We start from the raw sequence: 14,879 nt of genomic DNA on the forward strand, positions 1-14,879 counted from the left end.
AAGGAAAAAGTGTTCATACCAAAAGAAGAATGAAAATGATAAAAAATTTGATCTTAGTTGATCTTCAAGCGGAAGATCTTCTAAGCGAACGTATTAGTTTTTTGTTTTTGCTTACTATTTCTATTACGATGTTCTTTATTATTCTATTTCTTATGCAAATCCGTTTTCCTTTCTTTTTTTTTTTTTTGTATGATTCTGCTCAACTTGCACTTGACATTATTTGTTGCTGTTTATTTTATTTATTTATTTTTTATTTTTGTATTGTTTAGGCAGGCAGGGTTATTATGACAAACGGTTTATACAATTTGTGGATACACTCGTCCACACACACACAGACATACACACATATACTGAGCTGATCTGTTGGTCCATATATACATAGTAGAAGGAGATATATACATACAAATGTCGCCATTAGTTTAGGGGGCATTAATCATGGGCGCGCAAGTAAAACGCAAAATTTGCATTGCAATTTTATTCTTGATTTAATCAAGTGTCGCAGCGAAAACGCCAATTTAGCTACACACACACACACACACAGACACACACACTCGCATTGGGGAGTGTGAAAGAGAAGAAAAAAGTCCATCATACATTGCGTATACGTAATGTGTTTTTTGTTTGTTTTTCTTGTTTTGCCTACTTTGTGTGGCTTTGGCCTATGTGGTGTGAGTTTAGCGCGTAGTTTGCACACGCCAGTCGATATAGACAGAGATGTATCAGCCGTTGGAGAAAATTCTATTGGTGCTGGGCCTGGCCCTGGTTGGCTGCGAAGGCTTTGGCCAGTTCCATATGAAGCACTATCAACTGCAGCGTAACTATAACAACCATCAGGAGGATTCTAGTGAGAATGACAATAGTGTGTTGCGTAAGTGATATGAAGACGAATGAATGAATGAAATTCAATTGATAAGGAGACATTTTCAAATACATTTCAGGCACCTATCGACGCTGCATGTGGGAGCAATCGAAGTTTCTGCCACGACGTTTGGTCCTGCTGAGCTTGTGCTCGAATCTATTTTGCGAGAATAATCATATAATGCCACGTTCCAGGTCTATTTTCGTAGTGGAAAAATTGTCTAGACCGAATGAGTAGTGGATCCAAATTTCAATTTCATTAATAATTATTCTATTTAGTGTTGCATGTGATTCCCATGAGAGACAAAACTGCCTTGCCTTGCCTCTGGCCTCTTGCCTCTCAATGCCTTAATGCATGTGTACATAACACTAACATGTTTATTTAATCCCAATCTGATCTAATGCTCCATCCCCGTTCTCATTCTCTCTCCCTCTCTCAGCTGTCTGGACATATTGCCAGAGCAATGCGAACAGGGCGATGAGGATGAGCTGATGTATAAACCCTTTCCCGACTGCTGTCCGGTCTATTGCAATTTAAAGAGGCGCATGCAACGTTTGCGCACAATGCACTTTCGTCATCGGATGCTACGGAATATGCAGGAGGGCGGCGGCGGCGGTGGTGGCGGCTCTTCTGGTGGTGACAGTCCTAGCAGCACATTGCTCAGCGAATTCGGCTACAATAACTACTAAGCCGAATGTCATAGAATAAGTCCACTAATCATGAGATTTGTGAAATTGTTAACTTGAATGCTGTTTCAATGGCCACAACTGCGAGGGCTAGCCAAAGAGTTTTAAGCAAAGCCAACTAAGAGCATATATATAAAGTTTTTTTTTTTTTTCTAATACCTAAGAACACGTAAATATAATTGTTAAAAAGAGTAAATGAAGTTTTGCCTTTTTCTTTGAGAAAAAGATGAAATTTTAACTAAGCCAAAAAAGCTCAAAACGAAATTGAGTTTTCCTTATTTACTTGGCTGTCAAATGTTTAGATTATTCCTGAATATAATAGCTATAAGTTAGTTTAGAATAAGTGAAAAACATTTGACTTTGAAAAGAATTGGAAACAGCCCTCGTAGAAAGGACTCCAAGCAGTGTATTTTGTAAAAGGACAATTCGAAAATCTGTATCCTCTACTTGTCTAGACAAGCGGCCCTTGACTTGGGCTGAATGGCTTCGGCTCGTCTTTTTGTTTTATTTTCTATTTTTGCATTTGCTGAATCGGGGGAAAGTTTTTGTCTTGAGTTTTTCCATTTGCGACTTGAAGTAAGTGGCCAATGGATTCGTGTTGAATGCAACGTTTCTTCCATTAGTTAGGGTCACAAGTATTTCAATGAGTCCAGAAATTGCCCCTCATTGCTTATTTGCATTCATATTCAAGGTTCACTTGGCAGAATTCTGTTTCGCCTGTTCCAACAATGACGTGGCAACTGTTTTTTTTTTTTTTTTTTTTTTGTATTTATGTACGCTTATCGTTTTAACACTTTTATGTGGCAACACAGCAATGGGGCAACTGGCTTCTGTTTCTTCATTTTTATCTGCAAACAAGCAATAAATTTTATTTTAATAAGCAACACTTTTGATAGCCAGCCAGGCAGCCTTTGGCAATTGCTTCTTCGTCTCTTCCTGCTGTTGCATTATCCTTTCAGCTGCTGCCTGCTGGTTGCATGTGGCATAGAAGTAAATACAAAAGATACTTGGATATCAACTTGGCTCACCGCTAGATGCCATAATGTTGCCACCAAAAAGGGGCAGTGGCGTGGCCGATTCAAAGGGGTTTACTCTCACAATTCAACGCAAAATCTCTTCTTGTTGATATTTAATTAATTGCGATTGCCGCGCAAAACCAATAATAATAAAATACTTTTCCGTTCGTTTGTGAAGGCTTTTTCCAAAGGATTGAAAGCTACCTGCTTCTGGCAACAATGTTGTTATCGAAAGTAAAAGGAAATCAAGCTCAGTATGGACTAAAAGTAAATTGCAAAACGATTACCAGTCACTAGAATGCGTTCATTTTGTTGTGTCTGTGTGTGTGTTTGTGTTTGTGTATTTTGTTTGATCCTTTCTAGGTTACTTTTTTCTGTTTTTCTTTTTTTGTTTGTGTTGCCGTGGGAATCAGTGGTGTGTCGCATGCACCTATGTATGTGCATTTATCCCAGTTGCTGCCACGTCAATGTCTTTGGCTTTGTGCTTTGTGTTGCCTTTGCCAGAGCGTTCACTCTATTCGGTTGAGTGGGTGGTGCTGGGTGGTGGGTGGTCGGCTATATGCTGGTATTGCATTTCCTTTCTTCTTTCTAGCTGTTGCCCAAGCGACGCGTCGTCTTATTTTTTATGTGGCTTTATGCAGCAGCTCCTCATTGTGTTGTCCTTATGTGTGTTGCATGTATGTGTAATATGTGTGAGTGTGTGTGTGTGTGTATGTCTGTCTAAAGGCGCACAGTGGCTCATTCGCTTGCAAAAATCATCAAGTTCGATCTACTTTAAATATAGTTTCTAACTAATAATGCATTGTAGTTCCAAAGGTCAAGATTTTTGACTTGTTTAAACAGATTGTCGACAGTAAAGTTTGAAAGTTTAATTGAGTTACTTTTTTCTAATTAAAGCTATTATCTCAAATCATCAGCAAGTTTCGAAATGTCTCATAGATTTTTACATGAAGCAATTTCAAATTGAGTATCATTAAATACTTTGGACAAATTCCACTTGAAAATTGATTCTTGCCACTGTAGTATTGGGACTCCTTGTAGCTTGTGGAAGCTTCTTGGTTCTTGTTTTTACTTTGTTGCACTTTAAAGATTATTGCACAATGCAATTTATATTTATCGTACGCTCTTAGTTGTTGCCGCTTCTTGTTTTTGTTTTTCATACCCCCTCTCATCACACCCCACGCCTCTCTATTTATGGCCGTGCTAATACATAAATGCAGTCTATATATACACACACACACACACACAGATTTATATAAGCAGCTTGCAAAACAAAGGCGTGTCTTAGTCGTTAACTGCCTTGGCCAGGCAGTTGATAACTGAATGCATATGTATTTTGTATTTTCATTGAATATGATGGACAAATAAGAAAAGCAACAAAAATACATTGGCCTATAATCGCTTCATACATTGAGCCTTGAGATAGTTAAGGACATATTATAATATTTGTTTGGTTTTTAAATGCAAAATTTAATGTCTGAGAAGTGTAATAGAAATTTCCTGGAAATTGCTCATTACTTAAATGTGAAATAAGACTTCAATTTGCTCAAAAACATTAAATCAGAGTTTGTGACAAGAACTAGCAAAAACTAAAGTTTATTATAGAATTTCTCTAGCTATAGAATTTTACGACTACAATGGCTATTAAGTTAAGTTGCAGCATTTGCTGAGTAGTTCGACCATTCTATGCCAAGCGAATGCATCTACCAGACAATCGGGGTGGGGGGAGTGATTTGGGTGGAGAGGGTTGCTGATGTTGGAGTGCAATGGACAGCTGCCATGGTAACATAAAAACTTTCCCGACCTTCAATGACACAACGCCAAAAATGTCCATTAATTAACATTGTGATAGAAAGTTCAAATTTAACGCGACCCGCAATGCAAGGTCCGCATCAAATGGTGAAACGAAATCAAAGGGGAATATGATCAAGGTAAGTTAATAAGGTATGCGATATTGTTTGGTAAGGTAAATAGATGGCTACAGAGCATTGTGCTCTTTAAGCTCTAGACAAATAGGACAAAATAGGACTCTTATATACATAAATATGTATGTATATACTACTTACCTCAAATGCTAACTGAAAAACTACAAAATCCGCACCTGCTTAATGCATTTGAAATTTCCTTTTTGGAGCAAAACTTCTTAAATACTTATTTGCTTTGCTCTTGCTTTGGTTGGTCGGAATGCTATTGGCTACTTCGACTGGGAATTATTGTCATTGAACCAACGAAAACTCTGGATCTTAATGCTTTTCTTTTCAATGTCGCGCTGTTTGGTTTTAAGGACTCTTGAGTTTCCCTAATTGCAAATGTTGACTAATTGAAAATCGTTGTTTGCCTTTTGAATTACGCAATTCTATTTGGGATAAAAGTTATTTACAACCCATTTTGATAAGTGCATCGGCTGCTGCCGAGCCCATCTCATGTTCATTGGATCCTTGGGGTTCAAGTTTGAGTATATCACGACTTTGCTGCAGCAATTTGATGACCTCTTTGATGCGGCATTGAAACTCCTTGGCCGAAATTTGTCCTTTTTGGATGGCTATTTGGGCCAGGATCATAATTGGGGCATGCAGTTCATACATTATGAGCCCTGCAAACGGAAATAAGGAGGAGATAATCATAAGGAATGCCTGGCAAAGGTAACTTTATTCACCTCGTAGACGAGTCAGCCCCGGTTCGAGCACATCGATTATGGCCAAAAATTCGCGACAGTAGCGTTCCTTGCGGGCTATATCTTCCGGTTGCATTTGGGGTAGTAAATAGCCCTCGATGCGACCATAAATCTGGCACAATGAATATTTGGCCGAGAGTAGTAGATAATGATTGGGCCGCAAAACATCACGATAGCTTAAAGGGGGGGCAACAATTGGGTGGGTAAACTGGAGCTGGTTGAATTGTTGTTTCGCCTTACCGTATCAAAAAGTTCTCCAATCCCGGAATGTCGTGCACATCGATGGCCTCCAGATCATTGTTGATGCGTTCCAGCTGATGTTCCACTTCCTGGGCACTCACTTGCCGTTGGCAACGATCGCAGCTGGCCAAAGATTGGGTTTTATTTGTATTTAGCATTAACCCTCCGAATCGAGTGTTTAGAATTGTATTTGCTATTTGCTACTCACGCCCAGTCGGCTGTCTGCTCCAATGGTTGAACCGCTCGAATTGAACCCAATCGACAGGAGCGGCAGGCCAGAGCACTGCAATCGGTGCCCAGCTCTTTGGGATCGGCACAGCGACGACATTGGCACCAGAACAGCTTGCCCTCATGCATGAAGGAGCGCCGCTTGAGGGTCCCTTGCAACGTGTACGCATAGCTGAGCGTCAACGCCTCCTGCTCGTGCACGCGCCGCGAAGTGCGCAGCAAAATTGCATATGTACCGGGATCATCGGTGTGCGCCGTGTTCGGACTGCAGTCGTGCGCGAGCAGAAAGGCGCTCGGATATAGCGTCCGCGCTTTGGCCCCATTCTGGCCAATTTCAAAGCAATTGACATCGAGAATGCCGCAAATCTCATGAACTTGCTGAGCCTCGGCCAAGTCGCCCAATTGCCATAGCTCAATCAGTCGCTTTACCACCTTCTCCTCGTAATGTTGCCACAAAGTGGCATTCCCGCGACGCTCCTCACTATGAGATTCCATGCGCATCACTAGAGCATATTGTTCGGGAGAATTCTGGCGCATAAGCAGAATTCGGACAATCATTATTAATTCATAGAGATCCCTCACCTGACCAGGCGCTGCGCCAAGTCTCAATAAATCCCCAGCCATCGATCGACGTCCAGCGAGGACCTTACACTCGGCAGCAGTGTGACCCACTGCCGTATCCAAACCCTTGCATTTGCTGTCACACAGTGGCCAGCCACAGGCTGAACAACGATATTGGCTGGCATCCAAAGTCACGGGTAGGTAGCAACCCAGACACACCGGATCACCGCTTACACATGGACCTATGGCCAGGGGTTGTTCAGTGATGAGCAATTCACCAGGTTCCAGCTGGCGATTGGCCACCAAATAGCGGCCATAGATTTCAGATTTTTCAATGCGAAATGCGGGAATTACCAGTGGTTCCTTCTCCTCCTCCACCTCCGACTCCTCAGCCTTTTGGTGGGGCTGACGTTGGTGCCGCTGATGTTTTTTGCCCTTATTGTGGCTGTGCTGGAAAACCGTATGCAAGTAAAATGCTCATTAGTGGCCATGGCGATGGGGCATATTTCCTGCTAATTGTATTCTAATTGCTGTCCCATGCCCTGGTTGAGTTCCGTTCATTAATCACCCCCAGCCATAGGACAGGTCTTTGGTCTTTTTTGTTTCTCTTTTTTTTTGTCATGGGTGGGTTAATGGGTGGTCTCTGGTACCCTGTCAACAGCCAGCAATTAAATGGCACTCAGCATTCGACAACAGGTTCAACAGGTGTCACTCATATTAAAACAAGAATCAGCTACTAACTATTTCAAATATTTAAGTTTAAGTTTTTGTTTGATTGAAAATTAGCTGCACAAGGAGAGATTATTCAAGACAATTTTTCAATTGCAATTATACTTTGTTTTGTTTATTCCTCCATCGTCTTGCATATCAGATTTATTCATATATACGACTTATTTATAGGATGCTTTCATTTCATCCCATCTCATCTCATCTCACACCCATTGCGTTTTGGTTAAAAATAAATAGGTATATAGAAGAAACAAGAAACAAATGCCGCCTGGCCACCGCCCCACACAACGACAGAGACGACGACGGCGACGGCGACGACTATGAGGAGAAAACTCAGTGGTTGGCACAGTGAGCCCCATTTAGAAGCAATTTGTACAGGAACAATTTGCTCAACTGTATCCAAAATAGATGCGAGATCTATCTAGGTTCGCGGCTATACCCTGGCCCACAAATTCAGTTAAGGTATATATAGTCGACGAAATAAGTGAAAATTTAACAGATTCAAGAAGAGAAGAGTTGTTCACAACGCCACTGATCTATCAAGATAGCTATTTATATACCAAAGGTATGTAAGTAGTAGGTTTCCATTGCAATATACAAAACTAATTCAAAACAATTTAGTTGAAAGTTTGGGTAAAGAGTTTGCCTTTTATAGGGTATCTTTTTGGATTGTCTTTGCCTTGTTGCTTCGAATATAATGTAAAGAATTTCTTTCGCTTCGGTTTACTTTGTTATTCGTTTTCGAAATATTTCTTTGGTTTGTTTTTATTTCTGTGTTTTGCTCATTGTTGGAATATTTTGTATATGTACATTTTGATGGGGTTTAATTGCAATAAATAAAAAAAAATCGCCATTTTCCTCTTAATGAGGCATTCTCACATCTTTAGCACAGTTTCTCCTTACGCCTCGTATTATTTGATTTTCCCACTTTTAAACAATTTTCAATGTTTTGTTTTTTGTTCGTTGGTTTATTTGTCATGTCATTAAATGTCGGAACGTAAATAATTCATTCAGATAGATACATACATATGTATGTAGGTATATAAAAAATGTATTCTATGTATGCAGATGTGTGGTAAATTAATTTTTAATTATGTCCCATCCGACCCCTTATCCCTGTGGGCCACACCCCCTCTCTCTCACACACACACACACACACGAATACATCCCACCCGGCTCTACCTGTGGTCTTTACATTTTTCTTGCGGGCATCGTTTTCAACGTGTATGATTTAAATTGCTTTTAATTGATAATTTTTTTTGTCGCTTTTTTTTGTTTTTTTTTTGGTTTTTTTACACGCTCTGCATGAGTAATTTAAAAGCCAGGGCTCTGTTAATAGATATGTTTAACAACTTGTCAATTAATTATGCCTGTAAATCGCACAAAATAAATGTGTCATCAGATAAAAAACAAAAATAAAAAGAAGGAAGACCAAGAGGCCTTTGTCCACCACGCGTTGTTCGAATCGCGGCAACGTACAAACTGCAACTGGTGAGTTGTCGTCTCGTCTCTTCTCATCTCGTCTCGTCTCGTCTGGTCTCTTCTCTGTAGAATGGGCTAGTTGGATGGGGCTCAGTTGGCATACATTCAAGAAGCTCACGACTCTCGATTCTCGACTATTTATAAAAACAAATTATGATGGTATTGAAAGCATTTCAGCCATCACATCGCCCAAGCGATCATCTTCATCATATCGGGTCGACAAAAATCGACTTGTTCAATGCCACTGTCAAGTGGTCTGTGGTCTGGCACGAATCACACATTTTTTGGGGGCCTATTAGACAGTTGCATGCAATACGTGGCTATTAATTAATATACATATATACCAATATATTGACAAATTGGTTAATATGTATGTAAATGATATATAGTTGAAATACTTTGAATTATAGTCGTACAAACGATTTATTTGTTTTTGGTTACTTTTGGGCTTAGTCACTTTTAATCTCAAATTGAGGTTTGTGTATGTGTGTGTGTGTAATAACTTTGGGCAGGTTTCATGGTTTCATTTCCTTTTACGAGTTTTTAGTTTATATCCCCAAGCCTGAAATTAAGTCCTTTGTTTCCATTTCATTTTTTTTTTCTTTTGGTTGGCAAACATAATAATTTTTGAGCAGTCAAGTAATAAATAAAATTAAATTGATTTTCAGTCAGCACAAAATTCATGCGCTCTCTCTCTCACACTGTGTCTTGCTTTTTCCCTCTCATTCTATCTCTTTTCATCTCAATCTTTCTTTCTGGTTTTCTCTCTATCTAATTCATTTTCACGCTGTCATTTGCAATTTAAGCCGGCTTAACAAGTTACCGGGTCCGGAGGTCCCTGTATCCTGAGAGTCCTGTGTTTTTGTTTGCCATTCCTTTCGTTTGTTGTTTTTTGATTTCTTTTTTGGAATTTGCAGTCAAGAGAATATTTTATGCAATTTGATTTTATGGCCCTGTCAGAAGTGCTCCAAATAATCATCATTTAAGCATGAGAAAATGCAGCTATATATATATACATTCATGTCGTGGCATTTAAATTAGATTTTATTTTTTAATATTCAAGAAACAATTGGGCAATGGGAGTAGTCGTTTGGCCTGATTAGAAAAGGATCTGACTTACAAATGAAACTTTTTTTTGGTAAATTCATAAATTAGATGCATAGATTGCAACTGGGAGGACAAACAAAAAAAAATTAACAAGCAAAAAATATTTTGAGAAGCTTGTGAAATGCCTTGCCTTGATTTAGCTGGTGTCGCCCAAAAGTATGCAATGCAACTAGGCCCCGAGTGCTGGTGCTGATGCAACGGTATCCAAAATGCATATTGTACATAACCTCGCACGCTTTCGCTTTGTTTATGATCTGGAGCGGAAACTAGACGAAGTGCGACGCATGCCATCCATTCCATCTAACACTATCCATCCTGCCGCCCCTCTGACCACCCGCCCCCATCGCACCAAAAAACAAGAAGCAACAAATACTTGCCAGTGGCAATGGCACACTGAGTTTGCCTATGCGGCAAATATTTACCAGTCAAGCTGCCATGAGGCAACCGCCTTTAGGTGGGTGAAGCTGTGATACGTTGTTGTTGTTGATGATTTTCGGTGTCAGCATAAATGTCACTCCCGAGACCCCAGGGTGTCGCTTCAGTGTAGGTTCATCACAAAAATTCTATGCAAGTGTGTCACACACAACTTAGATCCATTGTCTACAGGGCCTATCAACTAGACGGGTTGATGCCAAGTACAACGAATAGGTTGATTCAATTGCCTTAGGTATGGATATGGTCTATTCTATTCTAAATTCGTGTACCAAAGTCTTAGTGTCTCTTAATTCCGATGACAATGAACGGAATTATGGCATGCAGGTGAGACAAATCATCTCTTTGGATATGACATTTTGCCAATTTCTAGTAACCAGATGATATGTAGGATCTGGGGTTGTCAAATGGGAGCCTGTTATTCCAATCTAATAGCTTAATCTATTGGATTTAGCACATAATCATAAACCAAGACACGCTATTGTTAAGATTTTTATTAAATTAAATAGATTTCAATGTCTTGTTTTGATGGCATATAAAATTTATTTCATTATACGAATTTTTTTCAGAAGAAAAAACCCAAAATAAATTTGCCACGTTGTGCCATAAATTGAAAATATTGGGCAAATATTGACATTGAATTGGAATATTGATTGGGAGGTTGTAGTTGTTTTTGTTGATGCTGAAACTAAAGTTGGTGCTATAGTTTATTCTTAATCGCGACAGGTTGTCATATGATGAGCCCGGCCATATGGCGACAACGGGTTGCACTGTTGAGACAAAGGCTAAAGAATTAAAAGGAACTCACCACACACACACACACACACACACAAACACACAGAGTGGCAGGGGAAGGAAGAGGGAAGAAACAACCGGCTTTTGTATGCCCCAGCAATAAGGAAATCCCACTCAAAACAAACAGCGCAGCAGCATAGCGCAAAAATTCACGTGCCACATGTAGACTAGAGAAGGATGATGATGACGACAACGATGGGCAGAGGGGTGGTAGAGGGGGTGGCGCTTTTAGCCGAAGCTCTTGTTGGCACGAAAAGCAACCGATGACAGCGAATGGACGAACCGAAAGGCTAACTGGCTCTGAATGCTTTATATAATTCACCACACGACCAGCAGTTGGCACAGTCGTCGACCGGCTTTCGCAGTGAGCACACATTAGGTCGCTCCCAGAGAGATCCGACACAAGGAAGACGGAACGAAACAAAACAAAACGAGACAAAACGAATACGGAACAACGTGGAAACGTCGAAACGGAACGTCCGTGTGTAATCTACGTGTTTCAACAACGTTGTTGTTAAAAGACCAAAAGACCATAAAGTAAACGTAAGCAGAAAGTTGTCAACACGTGTGAGTGCCGGAACGGAGCGAACGGGGTGCGGAGCTTATTTTAGTATGAGAGCAAGAGAGGGGGGAAAAGGATCGTTGGATCGTTGTTGTTAAGCGTTTATTGGATTACTTTTTGTTGTTGTTGTTTTTTTTTTGAGCGGGTTCTAATTTTTTTTGGTTTTTTTTAAAAAAAGATAAACATAAGTGAAACTGAAATCCACTTTGACTCGAACCAAACGTTCGTTCTGTGTCCTGACAGTGTGCCTAAAGGAGTGAAAAAGTTATTAATCATTAAAGGACATTTATGTCGCGTTTTGTCATACACAGACACACACACACACACACTAACACACACAAACACACACACAAGGCAAATATTTGCCTCAAATTTAGTTTGCTTTGTTTTCCCTTTCTTTTTTTTTTTATTTTGCTGGGTCGGTCCGCTGTTTTGTTTGGCCTCCTTTTTTTTTAGGGGGGGCATCCCCTTTTTTTTTATTTGGTTGTTACAAAATAATTTATTTACTTTTATGCAGAGACAAGCAGCGTGGCATAATATTTATTTTCCAATGTTGTTGATTCTGTGGTTGGAAAATTTCCTCTTTTTTTTTTTTTTTTTTTGTTGTTTTAAATGTGTCCCAAATTTCATATACTAGAACAATTTAAATGGCAAAATCTAGGAAACGTTTCAGGATTTATTGTGAGCTTGATAACATTGATCAATGATGGATCTTGTCAAAAGTTCCCCCTCTTCCCCCAGAGCCTAAATCATTTCAAAGTGGTTGGTTGCTTGACTGTTTGTCGTCCCAACTCGTAAGTGAATCCCCACCTGCCTGTTCTCAGCTTGTAAGCACTTTACGACATTTTTGCCATTGCATTTGAAATTGCCAATGGCTTTGGGCCTCTTCAATTGCGGAGGTGGTGGGGGGAGGAGAAGAGCAGCCGCAGCAGCTGTTAATATAAATTCTCACACTGTCTTTTGCTTGGCAACGATTTATGAAAATTGAAGTCTTTGTTTTATTATCCCAGAACGACACGGCCATGTTGATGGGGGTATATGGCGCGAGTGTTTTCTGTGTATTGTTGTTCAATATTTTATGCAAAGCCAACGCCAAAGCCAAAGTCATTGATTTACAGTCAAAAGGTAGCAGGTTACAGCCGCAAGGACTAGACCTCCGTCTCTTTCTTTTCCTCCTCCTCCTTCTACTTTTGGTAGTAGACCTCTTCCTCTGAGAAAGAGCCGTGGGGCACGACCTACTTTGATTTCGTTTCGTTTGCCGTGTTAAGAGTTCATATTTGTGCGTTTGTCGATTTTTGTATAATGCCCAAGAGAGGGGGAAGACCCCACATTGCTCCTCTGTCCTCTATCCTCTCCTCTTTATCCCTTTTGCTTGTCAATCGTTTCTCTGGTACTAGAGTGCCAGCAGTAGCTAGCACAATTGCCATAATTCAATTTTAGTTTTAATTTCCGCTCTTTGGGCGTAAATTGCATTTCCATAACTCACTGTATGTGTGTGTCTGTGTGTGTGTTAATCGGTCTTTGATTTACATACGTCTATATATAGAAAACACTTAATCGACTAAATCGGCTTTACAATGCCCAATTCGTTGCCAATTCACCCTCTCCTGCTGATCCTGTTGCTACCAGGAGCCGCCTGGAGCGGCTCATGCCGTGAGGCGCAACTCTGTTGCAATGGTCGCGATTCGTCATGCGTGGTGCAAAAGGCACCCATAAACGCCATCATTGAGGATCTGAGCGATAAGCCATGCTATTGCGATCATGCCTGTCTTAAATTGGGCGATTGCTGTGATGACTTCAAGGATCATTGTGGAGGTAAGTTCTAACAATAAGTGTCTACTCTTTTACCCAACAACTTTAAGAGTTAAAGTCTGCTTCCTTATATAATTTTAATTTAGAAACGTTGATCGTGAAAACATTTCTTGTTAGTATCTACTTAGGTTTTACCATTTTCATGGGCAAAAGGTTCAACGAATTTGTATTTTTTGCTTGCATTTCGTCTCTTTTTGTTTTTTCATTTTGTGTTCTGTTGTTCTTGGACCGAGTTCATTATCAAAGCCTAAACTTAACTGATGCAAAATCCTCGACATGACTATGGCTCAGACGGATGTATGTACATATGTATGTAACTAGTCTGAGACTATGGGCTCATAAAAAGGCCAACTTAATGGCCATATCTTGGGCTAAGAGGCTACACATTCATGGCTCGTTGGGTCGTCGACGGTTTGTTGCAAAACTTGTGTGTGTGTGTGTGGTATAGTTATCCGGTACATACATATGTGTGCGTGCGGGTCTGTGTGTGTCTTCAGATACAATTTGTTTGTTATGCGTTTTAATGCCCTGCCACATAAAATCTACTAAATTTGATCAGTTTGTTTGTGACTATAGTGAAAGAGCATTTATCCGAACCGTATTGGATAAACTGCGTTATCCGATTGGAAAATCTTAATAACCATATAGACAGGTTGTTGTTAACTAGTTTATGCTTATTCAAACGAAATTCAGGAGTATCTTCAAGATACTTCGATCCCCAAGGATATTTAATAGTCGGCTAGCTGACTTCATTTAGGGAATGTTGTTTTTTTTTTTCTTGTCTGTGTGGATTTTTTTTGTCTTTATTTTTGGAAAGTATGTACAATAGCTAAAGGGCTTTAATTTTATTACAGACAGCAAATAAAGTCAACGAACATGCGGCGGCTACTCTTTGGGGAAGGGAGAGGGGCAGTGGGGTCGAGGAATGAAGGGTATGCCTCGTTTCAGCGTGGCAAATTAAATAAGACACAGACAAGCGAGAGGGAGAGATATAGAGAGAGAGAATGAGAAAAATACAGAGACACAGGAACAGGACGACTTGGGCAAAAGTTGGAATTTTTCGTGCCAGCTGCGGCTACAAGTTGAAAGATTCCAAAAAAAATACAAAAAGAAAATACACACAAAACACCAGAAAAACAGCCGCAGTGGCAACAGCAGAAGCGACAGCAGTCCAAGTAGTCAACGGAGAGAGAAACACAAGTTTATTTAATTTTGCATTAAATTTGATTTTATTTTTATTGCTCTTGTACTCATCTCGGTCGCTTTGGTCGCTTTGGCCGCTTTGGCCGCTCGTTCGCTCAGTCGTTGAGACCAAGTGGGATTTATGATTTCAACTGGACGCATCAATTAAAGTGACTGGGCCTCGGGCCTTAGCCCGATTGCCACTGATTTCTGCCACTGGCCACTGGGCCAGAAGATGAAACATAAAACGCAACGACAGACAACAATCCGAACAACAGACAATGACAATCATTTGCCTGCTGTTGCTGTTGCTGTTGCTCCGACGCTTTGGTTAAAGGTATCAAGGGAACAGTAACCAGGTGCGGTTCAGAGTTCAATTGCCCAAGGGGGGCCTCAAAGGCCTCAACAGTTGGGTATTAAGGGGCAATTACAGTTACAATTACATGGGCAATTCTTTCTCTTTCGAACAGAATTTGGAGCAATTTATCTGCATACTATATATGTATACAGAATT

The 14,879-nt window shown here is 40.2% G+C and overlaps 3 protein-coding genes across 8 annotated transcripts in view; 2 read left to right on the top strand and 1 right to left on the bottom strand.

The window, feature by feature from the left end:
• The first annotated feature begins 667 nt into the window (after positions 1-667).
• LOC137586907 (uncharacterized protein CG1552) lies at positions 668-1,741 on the top strand. 2 transcript variants are annotated; one of them, XM_068303106.1, is made up of 3 exons: positions 668-868; positions 939-1,092; positions 1,299-1,741. In XM_068303106.1, the coding sequence occupies exons 1-3, from the start codon at positions 715-717 to the stop codon at positions 1,546-1,548; spliced, it is 558 nt and encodes a 185-aa protein (XP_068159207.1). In that variant the 5' UTR covers positions 668-714; the 3' UTR covers positions 1,549-1,741. The 2 variants fall into 2 exon arrangements, with proteins under 2 accessions (XP_068159207.1, XP_068159208.1); XM_068303107.1 differs by having other exon boundaries at positions 669-868; positions 939-1,053.
• Positions 1,742-4,891: 3,150 nt separating this feature from the next.
• On the bottom strand, positions 4,892-6,480 carry SmydA-4 (SET and MYND domain containing, arthropod-specific, member 4). Of its 3 annotated transcripts, none has more exons than XM_068302872.1 (5): positions 6,286-6,480; positions 5,684-6,231; positions 5,476-5,598; positions 5,218-5,411; positions 4,892-5,154 (listed from the first exon to the last, which is right to left on the bottom strand). In XM_068302872.1, the coding sequence occupies exons 1-5, from the start codon at positions 6,325-6,327 to the stop codon at positions 4,934-4,936; spliced, it is 1,128 nt and encodes a 375-aa protein (XP_068158973.1). In that variant the 5' UTR covers positions 6,328-6,480; the 3' UTR covers positions 4,892-4,933. The 3 variants fall into 3 exon arrangements, with proteins under 3 accessions (XP_068158973.1, XP_068158974.1, XP_068158972.1); XM_068302873.1 differs by having other exon boundaries at positions 5,684-6,206; positions 6,286-6,380; XM_068302871.1 differs by having other exon boundaries at positions 5,684-6,480.
• A 4,694-nt stretch (positions 6,481-11,174) lies between these two features.
• The window catches only part of vex (somatomedin B and thrombospondin type 1 domain containing protein vexed), an 81,243-nt gene continuing 77,538 nt past the window's right edge, over positions 11,175-14,879 (top strand). For 2 of the 3 annotated variants that reach the window (XM_068303570.1, XM_068303572.1), the window contains exons 1-2: positions 11,175-11,352; positions 12,918-13,186. In XM_068303570.1, the coding sequence (XP_068159671.1) occupies positions 12,949-13,186 (238 nt within the window). In that variant the 5' untranslated portion in view covers positions 11,175-11,352; positions 12,918-12,948. Of the gene's footprint in view, positions 11,420-12,917; positions 13,187-14,879 lie in introns of all 3 variants that reach the window. The other variant, XM_068303571.1, reaches the window with a different exon arrangement.

The sequence above is a fragment of the Drosophila tropicalis genome, unplaced genomic scaffold (genome assembly GCF_018151085.1).
Source record: "Drosophila tropicalis isolate 14030-0801.00 unplaced genomic scaffold, ASM1815108v1 contig_158, whole genome shotgun sequence".
NCBI classification, from domain to species: domain Eukaryota; kingdom Metazoa; phylum Arthropoda; class Insecta; order Diptera; family Drosophilidae; genus Drosophila; species Drosophila tropicalis.

What these genes read in the sequence shown, in the direction of transcription:
- SmydA-4 (XM_068302871.1), bottom strand. Translation starts at nt 6,327, where the DNA reads ATGGCTGGGGATTTATTGAGACTTGGCGCAGCGCCTGGTCAGGTGAGG. An exon ending in TTGGAGAACTTTTTGATACG is followed by an intron (nt 5,412 to 5,475) that starts GTAAGGCGAAAC and finishes CCCCCCTTTAAG; the next exon opens with CTATCGTGATGTTTTGCGGC. An exon ending in GGGGCTGACTCGTCTACGAG is followed by an intron (nt 5,155 to 5,217) that starts GTGAATAAAGTT and finishes TTCCGTTTGCAG; the next exon opens with GGCTCATAATGTATGAACTG.
- LOC137586907 (XM_068303106.1), top strand. Translation starts at nt 715, where the DNA reads ATGTATCAGCCGTTGGAGAAAATTCTATTGGTGCTGGGCCTGGCCCTG. An exon ending in GAATGACAATAGTGTGTTGC is followed by an intron (nt 869 to 938) that starts GTAAGTGATATG and finishes AATACATTTCAG; the next exon opens with GCACCTATCGACGCTGCATG. An exon ending in AAATTGTCTAGACCGAATGA is followed by an intron (nt 1,093 to 1,298) that starts GTAGTGGATCCA and finishes TCCCTCTCTCAG; the next exon opens with CTGTCTGGACATATTGCCAG.